This window comes from Monodon monoceros, unplaced genomic scaffold, assembly GCF_005190385.1.
Source record: "Monodon monoceros isolate NGI ecotype Baffin Bay Population unplaced genomic scaffold, NGI_Narwhal_1 Super_Scaffold_12, whole genome shotgun sequence".
In the NCBI taxonomy this organism is placed as follows: Eukaryota; Metazoa; Chordata; class Mammalia; order Artiodactyla; family Monodontidae; genus Monodon; species Monodon monoceros.
Window position 1 is genome coordinate 159,816,882 of NW_021703768.1, and position 12,841 is coordinate 159,829,722.

General features: G+C 51.1%; 1 protein-coding gene across 1 annotated transcript; it reads right to left on the reverse strand.

Annotated features, from left to right (window-relative positions):
* Positions 1 to 10,181: 10,181 nt before the first annotated feature.
* Positions 10,182 to 11,400, reverse strand: ZNRF4 (zinc and ring finger 4). The gene is given in 2 exon segments (XM_029216006.1): positions 10,182 to 10,328; positions 10,330 to 11,400. Coding segments are annotated over 2 exon segments (1,218 nt in total).
* Between the last annotated feature and the right edge of the window lie 1,441 nt (positions 11,401 to 12,841).

Consider the following 12,841-nt stretch of genomic DNA (forward strand, 5'->3'; position numbering starts at 1 on the left):
GGTTTGGGGGACCGCAGTGGAGGTGAGTCTTACAAGTGCAAGGTCAAATCTCATCTTTATCTGAAATTTTGATATTTTGTTCATTCTAGATTTTGTTTTGGCATTCGTTTTGGTTTTTCCAAATATTGCAGTCAAATGTTACTTACCTTGATTGCTGAGTTTTGCTGTGCTCCCTTAAATTTTGTCCCTCAGGACTGTGTCTTCCTCACCTTACCCTATTTCTGACCCTGTATAGAACATTCCACCACCAGGAACGCTTGGGGGAGGGGGAGGATACACCCAGTATATATGCCCCTCCCCCAAGGTAACTTTCTACTCTCCATCATCACAGTTTAGTTTGCCTATCTTTATTTTTTTTTTTAAACAAGGTTCTTCTTGTTGTTTTTTTAAAAATAAATTTATTTACTTTTGGCTGCATTGGGTCTTCGTTGCTGTGTGCGGGCAGTCTCTAGTTGCGGCGAGCGGGGGGCTACTCTTCGTTGCGGTGCGCGGGCTTCTCATTGCGGTGGCTTCTCTTGTTGCGGAGCACGGGCTCTAGGCGCGCAGGCTCAGAAGTTGTGGCACTCGGGCTCAGTAACCACCTCAATAGATATTCAGCTGTTCCATCACCCCAGAAAACTCCCTTGGGACATGTGTTTTTAATTTACAAAGAGCGGGGAGGGGAGGAGCATGAGACATCTCACTTTTTTTCTTGTTTTCTGAGCTTTCTGATTTGTTTTGAAGTCCCATCCATGTGCCTTAAAATGAACATCTTTGTCTATTATAACTTTCTTGGGGATGACTCCCCATAATCCTCGTTCTCCTGAGTCTTCTCTAGTTTATTTAATTATTTAAAAACTGAATAGCTAGTGGCTTAATAACCTATATGGGAAAAGAATCTGAAAAAGAACGGATATATGTATATGTGTAACTGAATCACTTAGCTGTACACCTGAAACTAATACCACATTGTAAATCAACTATACTCCAATATAAAATAAAAATTAAATTAAAAAAATAGCTAGCGACAACTTGCTGTGGCCTGGTGACATTCCAAGCACTTTATATCTATTAAATATAAACACACAAAAATATATATATAAACAAAGTTATTTAATCCTGTCCCACAGCAGCATCAGAAATTAGATACTTATCATCCCCATTTTAGAGATGGAAAAACTGAGGTACAGAAAGGTGATGTCCCCTGCTCCCATCCCAGAGTTCCAAAGTGGACAGAGCTGGGCTTTGAACCAGGCCCTGTGGCACCCCGGGCTCCTGATCATGGCACACGCTGCCTCCACGCTCCTGGCAGGTAAAAGCAGTCAACAAAGATCAGCCACAGGCCCACACTCCCTCTCCCATAATTCCAACACCTAAAAAGCTCCAAAAATAGAAAATTTTCATCGGATGACTCTAAAACTCATTGAGAATCAAGAGTTAACAGCCTTTGGGAATTCCCTGGGGGTCCAGGGGTTAGAACTCTGTGCTTCCACTGCAGGGGGCGCGGGTTTGATCCCTGGTCAGGGAACTAAGATCCCGCAAGCTGCATGGTGCGGCCAATTGAAAACAATAAAGAATTAACAGCCTTTGATTTTTACTAAGCTTTATTTATCCCATTTATCGTATGTATGCATGTGTGTGTGTGTATATATATATATATTCTATCTATTGTTACTGTGTTTGATTGGGAAGGGAGAATCAAACACAGTAATCTATTGTTACTGTGTTTGACTGGGAAGGCCCTGCTGGAGGATGTTATTAATATATGCTGAATACACCTTAATAGCGTCCTAAAATCTAGGACCATCTGAATTCCAAAACACATCTGGCCCCAAGGGTTTCAGATGAACTCTATTATTAGTTATTTTTATTTATGGAGCCTACTGTGTGCCACCAATTTATTTAGGCAGTGGGGACACCATAGTGACAAAGGCAGACCCAGCCCTTACAGAGTTCACAGTTCAGTAGGGAAAGAGGACAGATGTCGTGCTGGGTGGTTACAACACTGGGTGATTGGGCCCATTGCGGGGGAAGCACAGACCTGGTGGGGGCCCAGAGGAAGAACTTGACTCAGGCTGAGGCATTCAGGGAGGCTTCCTGGAAGAGGTGATGCCTGAGTGAAGACCTGAAGGGGGAAGAAAGGGATAGTAGGGGAGGGAGAACAGGGTATTCCTGTCCACAAGCAGAAAGTACAGCTTGTGCAAAGGCCCTGAGGTACTCCAAGGGCCTGAAAACTGTCCTGTGAGCCTGCAAAATATCCTGGGAAGACCAAGAACACAGAGGTCCATGTTGGCTTTCCTGCCTGCCTGGTGAGGCTCCCATAACCCTCCTCTGACCCCAGGGTGCTGGGGCTTGAGCCTCTGCAGCTCATGGGCATCTGGCAGTCACATCACTGGTCTCCCCTGGGATCTCCTGGGGCTCAACTCTACAGCCGTCAGGACCTGATTACATTGTAACAAGTATGGGCACCATTCACCCCATCCTTGATGCTAGGGAGACCCCCCCAGGGGAGACTGGAGTGCAGAGGCCTGAGCTGGGGGTTCACTCCATCCAACCATGCTCCCTGGGCCTTAGCAATTGGCCTGTATGAAGATGCAGACTTTTTTTTTTTCTTTTCTTTTTTTTTTTTGGAAAAAGACTTCACTCTGTGCAAATCTGGCATCTTTGTGGATCAATTGTCCATTTCTTCTACTTCTGGGTCAGAGATCCGGGAATCTGCTGCTCCCTTATTTCCCTTTCTCTTACCCTCCCCCCTCCATATGATACACAACAGTCCCCCCTTATCCAGGGGGAAACGTTCCAAGACCCTCAGTGGATGCCTGCAACCTCAGATAGTACCAAACCCTATATATACTATGTTTTTTCCTATACATACATACCTATAATCAAGTTTTTAATACAATTGTTAAAGGTTACACTCCATTTATACTTATTACAAAATATTGGCTATTGATAAATTAGGCACAGTTAGAATATATCCAAGTTGCCAGAATCACTACGCTTGCGCTTTGCAGCCACTATGAAGTAAGATAAGGGTTACTTGAACACAAGCCCTGCGATAACATGACAGTCAACCTGATTACCTAGACAGCTACTAAAGCCTGAGCAGGTGGGAGATGCTGAACAAAGGAATAATTCAAGCCCCGGGCGGGACAGAGGGAGACTGTGCAAGATTTCATCACGCAGCTCAGAATGGTAGCAATTTAAAACTTAAGAATTGTTGATTTCTGGAACTTTCCATTTAATATTTTCAGACCTTGGTTGATGGCAGGTAGCTGAAACCACGGAAAGCAAAACCACAGATAAGGGGGAACTACTACAATCCTGTCACCTGTGCCTGCAAAATCTATCCCAGATCGGCCCACTTCTGTCCCCTCCTCTGTCTCCACCTGGTCCAGCCCCCATCATGACTGGTCCTGCCTCAGGGCCTTTGCACTGGTTGTTCCCTCTCCCTGAATGCTCTTCCCCCAGCTGTAATAACCTCATCTATTTCCTTTGCTTTTAAAAATGTATGTCAAGGGACTTCCCTGGTGGTCCAGTGGTTAAGACTCTGCGCTCCCAGTGCAGGGCACAGGTTCAATCCCTGGTCGGAGAACTAAGATCCTGCATGCCACGCAGCACGGCCAAAAAAAAAAAAATGTATGTCAAGGATGTAAGTTCCAAGAAGGCAGTGACTGTGCCTACCATAGTCACTGTTGGGTCTCTAGCTCCTAACACAGTTTCTGGTACACAATAGGTGCACAATAAAAATTTCTTCACAATGGAAAGAAATTTTTTTGGAAATACATTGAACCTCAGAAAACAGCCTGGTTGTATTCCCAAGTCCGGGGTGGGAGCATTTGGCCACAGACACTGATAGAGATTTAGAAAAGGAAAAAAAAAAAAAAAGCCTCCAAATTTTGGTTGCCTCCCTCTGCCTTTAATTATTTTGTCGACAAGGCTCACAATTCAGCAAGTCAAGGTGGCATTTGAGAGGGACCGTTCCCTTTAGTGTAGCTGACAGCTAATTTGTGGGAAGTTTAATTACAGGCGGCGTTAATTAACTGGCAGAGTCCTGGGCAAGGAAGGCAGCCATCTGTTCCTAAAAGCGTCCTCCCCTCCTGGGCCTGGCTGGGAGGCTGGGAGGGGTGGGCTAGGAAGAGGACAGGGCGTGGGGACAAGGTGGAGACAGAGGAGGAGGGTCAGGTGATGAATCACAACCTTTACAACCTCCCTTCCAGGTGCCATCAGGGCTGAGATCTGGGCAGCCAGCCTCCCTGTGGCCCACACCATTTTGCAGCTGCCTCCAGTGGTTGCTGGGAGTTCCTTGGAATCTGCTTTTCACTGGTTGTATCATAAGGAGCAGAGGGTGTGGAGCAGAGGGGGTGACGGACACACTATCCTCAGGTCACATTGGAGTGGACTGGCACCCGCCAAAGGAGGTTGGAGGAAGAGCTGGGTCAGAGCCAGGGGTGAGGGATGCCCTAAGCAGCCTGAACTGGGAGTGGGGGCATCACTCTGCCTCTCATTCCGCCATTCACCCAGCTTTGTCCCTTCTCAGCTCTCTACCCTGGGGCAAGTCACTTAACTTCTCTGGGCCTGTTTTCTCATCTGGAAAATAGGATTGATTACAATAGGACCCAATTCCATTTGTCTTTTTGGATAGTTGGGCCCAAGCGTTTTCAGGCTGCTGAAGGGAGCTTTGCTATGAACTTGAAGTGTCATTACTTGTTATTACTAAAAATATGTATGCATATTGAGGAGGGTGTGTGTCCAATAAAGTTGAGAGCCCTTGGGCCTTGTAGGACTCTGGGTCCTTGCATATGCTGTTCCCTCCTCCTGGAACACCCTTCCCAGCCCTGCCCAATTGCTTCTGTTCTATCCCTCAGGTCTTGAGGTAGATGCCCTCTGCCTGAGAAGCTTTCTATGACCCTCCAGGCTGGGGCAAGTGCCCCTGTGGACCCTCACAGCACCTGTGCATCCCCCATCACCCCCGAGTCACACTGTCACTGCTTTGTCATGGCCCATTCCTCCCACCAGACTGGGAGTCCCATGCTGGCAGGGACTGGGTCTGTCTTGGTCACTGCTATGTCTAGTGTGCCCAGCACAGGCTTGAACAAGTAGGCGGTCAGCACCAATTGTTGTACAGACAGACAGCTGGAGCCATGACACACACATCGGGAGGTGGTGGCCAGCAGAATGCAGAATCCAAAGTTAGAGTCATTTTAAAAGGAACAAAATAGAGCCATCTGAAGAGACGTGAATGGACCTAGACACTGTCATACAGAGTGAAGCAAGTCAGAAAGGGAAAGACAAATATCGTATAATATCGCTTATATGTGGAATCCAGAAATGGTAGAGATGAACTTATTTGCAAAGCAGAGTAGGGTCACAGATGTAGAGAACAAACTTATGGTTACCAAGGGGGGGAAGGGGGTGATGAATTGGGAGATTAGGATTGACATATATACACCACTATGTATAAAATAGATAACTGGGACTTCCCTGGCGGTCCAGTGGTTAAGACTTTGCCTTCCAAAGCTGGGGGTACAGGTTTGATCCCTGGTCGGGGAGCTAAGATCCTACATGCCTTGTGGCCAAAAAGCCAAAACATAAAACAGAAGCAATATTGTAACAAATTCAATAAAGACTTTAAAAATGGTCCACATCAAAGAAAAATCTTAAAAATAAATAAATAAAATAGATAACTAATAAGGACCTACTGTATAACACAGGGAACTCTACTCAGTGCTCTGTGGTGACCTAAATGGGAAGGAAACCTGAAAAAGAGTGGATATATGTATACGCATGACTGAGTCATTTTGCTGTACAGCAAGAAACTAACACAACATTGTAAAGCAACTATATTTCAATGAAAATTAATATATAGGGCTTCCCTGGTGGTGCAGTGGTTAGGAATCTGCCTGCCAATGCAGGGGACACGGGTTTGAGCCCTGGTCCAGGAAGATCCCACATGCTGTGGAGCAACTGAGCCCATGAGCCACAACTAGTGAGCCTGTGCTTTAGAGCCCGCGAGCCACAACTACTGAAGCCCCTGCGCCTAGAGCCCACGTTCCGCAACAAGAGAAGCCACTGCGGGCTTCCCTGGTGGCGCAGTAGTTGAGGGTCCGCCTGCCGATGCAGGGGACACGGGTTCGTGCCCCAGTCCGGGAGGATCTCACGTGCCGCGGAGCGGCTGGGCCCGTGAGCCATGGCCGCTGAGCCTGCGCGTCCGGAGCCTGTGCTCCGCAACGGGAGAGGCCACGGCAGTGAGAGGTCCGCGTACCGCAAAAAAAAAAAAAAAAAAAAAAAAAAGAGAAGCCACTGCAATGAGAAGCCCATGCACTGCAACTAGGAGTAGCCCCTGCTCGCTGCAACTAGAGAAAGCCCGTGTGCAGCAACGAAGACCCAACGCAACCAAAAATAAAATAAAATAAAATTTAAAAGCATATTAAAAAAACAAAGTTAGAGCCATTTAAGTGGAGGGGACTGTCTCGGGTGCAGGAGTGTGGCCCTGCGAAGGCTACATCCTCTTTCACGGAGTCAGTTTCTTCCTCTGGAAAATGGGTATATGCATAGGAACCTGGCGCCGGATGCAAGGAGTCAGTGCCGGAAAGAGCATGGTGCAGCACCCGCCATGCCGCGTGTGCTCCGTAGTCGTGCTGGTGGCTACTGTTATCCTTGAGGCCACCCCCATCACTGAGGTTGGTCCCCTGTCCTCTGAGCCTCAGTTTCCCCATTTGGCCATACTCCCCCTTAGACAAACACAGCCAGGGCATGCCCTGGATGGACAAGAGGCAGCCTCTGCTGGTGCTTACCTAAAGCAGCAGTCAAGGCGGGGCTGATGGGGCTGGCACAGGCTGGCCTCACTAAGCTGGCCGTCCTTAGCAGCGCCCGGCTTTCCCGGAGATGGCTGGAGAAGGGGCCAGACCTGGCTGTGGGGGGACTGAGGAGTCTGGGATGATGCTGAGGCCTCTTCTCAGAGGGTACTGTGGGCAGGGACCTCTGTGTACACTTATTAAGCACCCACTGGATGCCAGACTAGGCTGCCTGGGGTCTTTGCCCATGCTGTTCCAGCTGCCAGGTTCACTTTTCCTTTTCAAGGAGCTGATTCCTGCTCTTTCTGCTCTCAGTCTAGAAGACACTGCCTGCAGCAAGCCTCCCAGATTCTCTGGGCTGGGTCAGGCACCTCCTTTTGGGTTAACACAGTGCCTATGATTCCCCCATCACAGCACTGATCACCCAATATTATAGCTGGGTTGTGGGCAGGTCACTTAGTCAATCAACAAATACCGACAGTGTCAGGCACTGTGCATGCTTGGGGAACCCTGCAGGGCAGGTGCTGTTACTGCCCCCATATTACAGATGGGAAAACCGAGGCTCAGAGAGGTTTAATAGTGGAAAGAAGCCATGTGGCCTGGGGCCTGGAGCACAGTAGGGCCTCGGTAAGAGCTGGGTTTCATCCCTGGTAATGGTGAGCTCATTCCCTCCGCTGGCATGGTCGTGAGAAAGGTCATCTCTCTGGTGAACCGGGATGTGCCTGCTCCCCTGTGGTGCCTGTGACCTTGAAGGATGCTCAGGCTTAGAGGTGTGGGGATTCATTCATTCAGTCATTCATTCATTCACTTATTCAACAGACATGTATTGGACAGCTCTTGTGGACCAGTGGCAGGCATGCTGGCCACCCCAAATATCTGTTCTCTCTTCCATGGTAGTAGAACCCCTGGTTTTCTGCTGGACCGTTGGCCATTCAGAATAAAGACTACATTTTCCAGCATCCTTTCAGGCAAGTGCGGCCACATGGCTAAGTTCTGGCCAATGGGGTGTGAGCAGAAGTGGTGTATGGGATTTCTGGGGAAGTGTCCTTAAAGGGAGAGGGCGAGCCCTTCCTCACCTCTTCCTCCTCATTGACTGGCAGGCAGGTGTGATGGCAAGAGCTCAAGCAGCTGCCTTGTCCCACGAGGAGAAGGTCACTTGCTAAGGATGTGGAACAATAAGATAAAAGAAACCCGGGCCCTGGACACCGTGGAGACTCCATGCTATCCCCGGACTGACTACTCAAGTTCATGAGCAAATAACTCTCTGTGCTTAAGCTGCTCTGGGCAGGTCTCAGATCCCATGGCCAACTGCAAGCTTGACTGCTACACACGTTCCTCCCTGTCTCCACTTCTCCATCCTCATCCCAGCCCATGCCTGCCGGACAGAGAGGCCTGTCCCTGCTTGGCAGCTCTGGCCTCCCACAGCTCTTGGCAGCTTTGGGCCATCCACAGGGACCAAGGCAGTGTTCTCTGAATAATGCAGCTTCCTTTTGCGGCCTTAGGGCCATCAGGCTAGGAGCAAAGTCCCTCAAAAGGTGGGTGGGAGGTCTTTACCATGTCCCAAGCATCCTGTGCAAGGACCTCTGCCCACGTTTCTGTGCCCCTGCCCACCCCATACACACCAGAGCTGTGGCCAGCATCCCACTCTGCCATCATCCATCCAAGAAGAGACCCCCTTCCTCTGAACTACCTTGGAGGTTCCCAGCTATGTAGTGAAGTACAGACCGCAAAGCACAAGTGAAAACCACTCCCGTGTGTGAAAAAGAAGACACTTGACTAAACACAGACATTCCCTCATGAATCCACCAAGACCAGACTACCGGGTCCAGATCCCACTATCACCCGTACACTGTGCCCTCTGAGAAATTCTATACAGTATTCCCTCCTGGACCTTCCTGATCATGCTTGCCTCAAGCCTAGCATCTGCCCCTCATTCATTGCCTAGAAGACCCCCTTCACTGGCCCAACCCTTCTGAGAAGAGCATGCACTGGGACCTGAAGAAACACCTTATCTGTCCGCCATAAAATTAAACCACATCTGAGCTGGTCTCTGAATTCAACTACAAATTAACAGAAGCTATGGGGGACGGAGGCATCTGTGAAATGACACCACAGGGACACCCACTCAGCAAAACCCAGATCCGGGTCATCTGTGCAGGGTGAATGACCTGGTGGCCTCACATAAACAAATTGCAAGGAAAATTTAAGAGAGAAAGATGGCGAGAGAAGCTCTCGATTAACAGAGACTTAGGGCACCATCAGCGATAACCGTAGACTCGATCTAGATCCTGATTCAAAGAGCCTACAAAAATTGTGTATTGTAAGCGTGCACATTTCCTTGTGCTCCCTAGGTGGGTACTTGACGCTACTTAGGAATCATTATTCTGGACATGATACTGGAGTTTGCGGAGTTTTTTAAGGGGTCTTATCTTATAAAGCAGGGTCTCTCCCCTCAGCACCGTGGACCTGCAGGCCAGATCATTCTCTGAGGTGAGGCCGTCCTGGACGCTGTGGGGTGGGGAGCAGCCTCCCTGGTCCCACGCCCTCGATGCCAGGAGCCAACCCCAGTCATGATGACCACAGATGTCCCCAGACACTGCCCAGTGTCCCCGGGAGGACAACATCCCCACCCCAGCTGAGAACTACTGCTTTAGAGACACAAATTGAAACATTTACAGATGAAAAAGCATCTGGGATTTGCATCAAAATAGCGAAAGAGGAGGAAGAATAGAGGAAACCAGAGTGGCCAGTAGATAATCATTGAATCTAAGTGATGGGTACACGTGGGGAGGGTCATTATTCCATTCTTTCTACTTGGGTGTGTTTGACACTTTCCACTATAAATAGTTGAAATGCTGAGGACATTCAAATTAAATCCATAGTTCAGTTCATCGTAACCGACCCAAGGTGCTCTCTCGGTTGAATCAAACGTGCTATGCTGATGTAAGACATGAACACTCAGGAAAAGCCGGGCAAGGCGTCCATGGAAACTATCTCTAGTACCTCTGCAACTTTTCTGCAAAGCTAAAATTATTCCAAAGTAACAAGTTTATCTTTTGTTTAAGGTTTAAATGAATAATAAGCATATGGGAAGTCAGCCGCCCCTGTGCCCAGTATTGGAACGGAGGCACAGGGGCCCCGTCGCAGGGCCACCAAGGACATGATGCACACAGCAGCCCTGAGAACACCGCCCCCCGCCCCCATATACCCTCACTCGCCCACGGATGCCAGGAGCCAGCCTTAGGCTCAGCTTGCCACACGCGTGGCATGAGGGGCCAGTCCGCCCCACAGCAGCCAGGGCAAGAATCCGCTTTCAAACCCACTTTATTATCTAGTCTCCAGACCAGAACACTCCTCACTTCTACCCTTCCCGCCCCAATCTCCACCAGCCAGGGGCAGCAGTCCTCAGAGGGGTTCTGGAGGCCCCTCCAAGGATTCGCTGGTCTCAGTTGCCCCCACGGAGGTGGCACTCCAGCGGCGGGGGGCGCTGGCTCGGGTCAGCAGCTCCAGCCTCCGGGAGCGCAGCCGGGTCTGGATGGCCCAGATCGGGGGGGCGGTGACCAGGCAGCGAGGGGTCCTCCTCGTACCCATAGCTGCTGACGGTGGAGTCAGAGCTGTCCTCCGTGCTGACCACCGACTGCTTGCATACAGGGCAGGAGCGCCGGGTGGGCTGGGAGAACCAGGGCTTGATGCACTTGCAGTGGTAGGTATGGGAGCAGGGCAGGATCTTGAGCTGGTCACCTTCCTCGTATTCATCCAGGCAGATGGCACACAGGTCGTGAAGCCTCGTGAAAGTGCTCACCTGGGCCCTCTGGCTGGCCCACGCCTTGACCACTGGCCCGCGGGCCCACCAGGCCCGCAGCCAGTTCCATAGATACCACAGAACGAAGAAGGCGGTCACGAGCAGGGCCAGGGTGCAGCCCAGCACCCAGGAGATGGCCAGCATGGGGTGGCAGTCCAGGTCCGGGCAGGCCGGGTAGTCGGGCAGCAGGAGGATGTGGACCAATTTATCGCAGCACACGATGACCCGCAGGTCCTGGGAGGTGGCCTCGCCCATGAACACCGAGGGGATGGTGATCTGGCACCGCAGGTCCTCGTAGACATAGGCCATGAGCACCAGGTCGTCAGAGCGCACGTTGTACACAACGGCCGCCTGGAAGCCGGCCCGCTGGGCGTGCAGCACCTTGAGGTCAAACGTGCAATCGTACCGGCGGATCAGCACGATGGCACCCAGGGAGCCGTTGCCCGGCCGCGGGCCCTCGATGGGATGGCACGTGTTGGCCGGTCTGGCCTCCGTCAGGTAGCCCCGCACACCTTCGGGGGCTAGGGGCACCCCGAACAGGGCCGGCAGGTCCGCAAACTCCACGGTGCTCGAGTTACCATCCAGCACGGCTCGCACCACCGCCTGTGTGGGCACCAGCAGCCCCAGAAGGATCAGTGAGACCCTGACTGCCCCCAGGGCCAGGACTGGCCAGGGCTGCCCCATGGCCAGCCCCTCCTTCTCTGGCTGTGGTGTGGAGCTAGGTCCCGCTGGGGACCACGGACAGCAGGCCTCCAGGCATCTCCAGGACCTCCCAGGGGGCCCATGGCTGGGGTGTGAATGGAGCTTGAACGAGTGGCTCATAGGCGGTTAGGCAGAGCAGCTGGGACCTGCGTGGCCCTAGACAGAAACAGCTCCTGGTGGCAGCCCAGCCTGCATTGTGTCTTTGAAGGCTGGTCCCAGGAGGAGCTGGCCTACCCAGGCAGCCTTCCTAGCAGATGACGCTGAGACCAGGAGCCCCCAGAGTTCTAGATGCCCCCGGCCTCTGTGACATCATCCTGTTACATCCTGGTCCCTCACCCACACTCCCCACCAAGACAGAATTCCTGGGGCTCTGACCTGGGGGGCTGGGCAACCTTCGCAAAAACTTCTGGAAGGCTCAGAGCATCCCCAGCTCCTGGACCTCGTAAGGCCCAGAGGTGCCAAAAAGTGGGCTGGCGGCTGCCCCACCACCACCCCATGGCTTGGATCCGGCCCTCACACTTACATTCTGCCAACATCATCTCCCCAAGCCTCCTAGGGACCCACTGAGGAAGGGGCTAATTTTCCCCCCCTTTTGAGATTTCCAGGGGACTCAGACTTGTTCAGGGCACCCTCTGCCCATGAGGTCTTAGAGCCCAAATCCCAGATATCCTCCCTCTCTTCCCCTCACTCACTCTGCTCCAGACACATGGGTCTCCTTGCTGTGCCTCCAACACACCAGGCCCAGTCCTGCCTCAGAGCCTTTGCACAGGCTGTTCCCTCAGCCTGCAATGCCCTTTCTCCCTGTGATCGGCTCTTTCTCACCCTTCAGTTTCTCAGTTCATATGTCCTCAGAGTCTAACTGACTTGATATGGGGGGAGGGAGAAGTGCCAAGGTCAGGGCTGGGCTGGCAGGAGTGGGTGGTCCAAGTCCTCAGCACCTGGTAGACTACCTACACTGGCTTTATTCTCTCAGGTCAGAGCTTCCTTTCTAGCCGGGTCTCCAGCTGTCCCTCATCCCTCAGCCAGAGCCCTGGCCATCAGCCTCATGACCCCCCAACTCCTCATACCCAACTCTCCCACCGTGAGTCTGCCACCTGGCTGGGCAGCCTACTCAAGCCCTGATTCCTTGCTTTGTCATTGACAAGCTGTGTGATGCCAGATAAGTCACTTAAGCTCTCTAGGCCCCAGCTTCCAGATCTGTAAAATGGGTGTAATGATGAGAAACCTGTCTTGTAGGGCTGGTGGTATGAGAATTAAATGAGAGAATGCCTGATTGGCATTCAGCATAGGGTCTGAATTTTTTCATCCTCCCATAACAGACCTGCCTCCAGTTCACAACTCTTTCAGTTCATCACCACATGCCAGCCAGTGATATTTCTAAAATCTCAATCCTCTGGTCTCTCCCATGCTCTAAACTCTCCCATGGCTCCCCATTGCCCTCCAGATAAAGTCCATGTTCATTTCTGTGTCCTACAAGCTCTCCCATGGTCAAGCCCCTGTCAATCTCCAAAGCCTCAATGCTTTTCTTTCTTTTTTAAAAATTATTTGTTTATTTATTTAT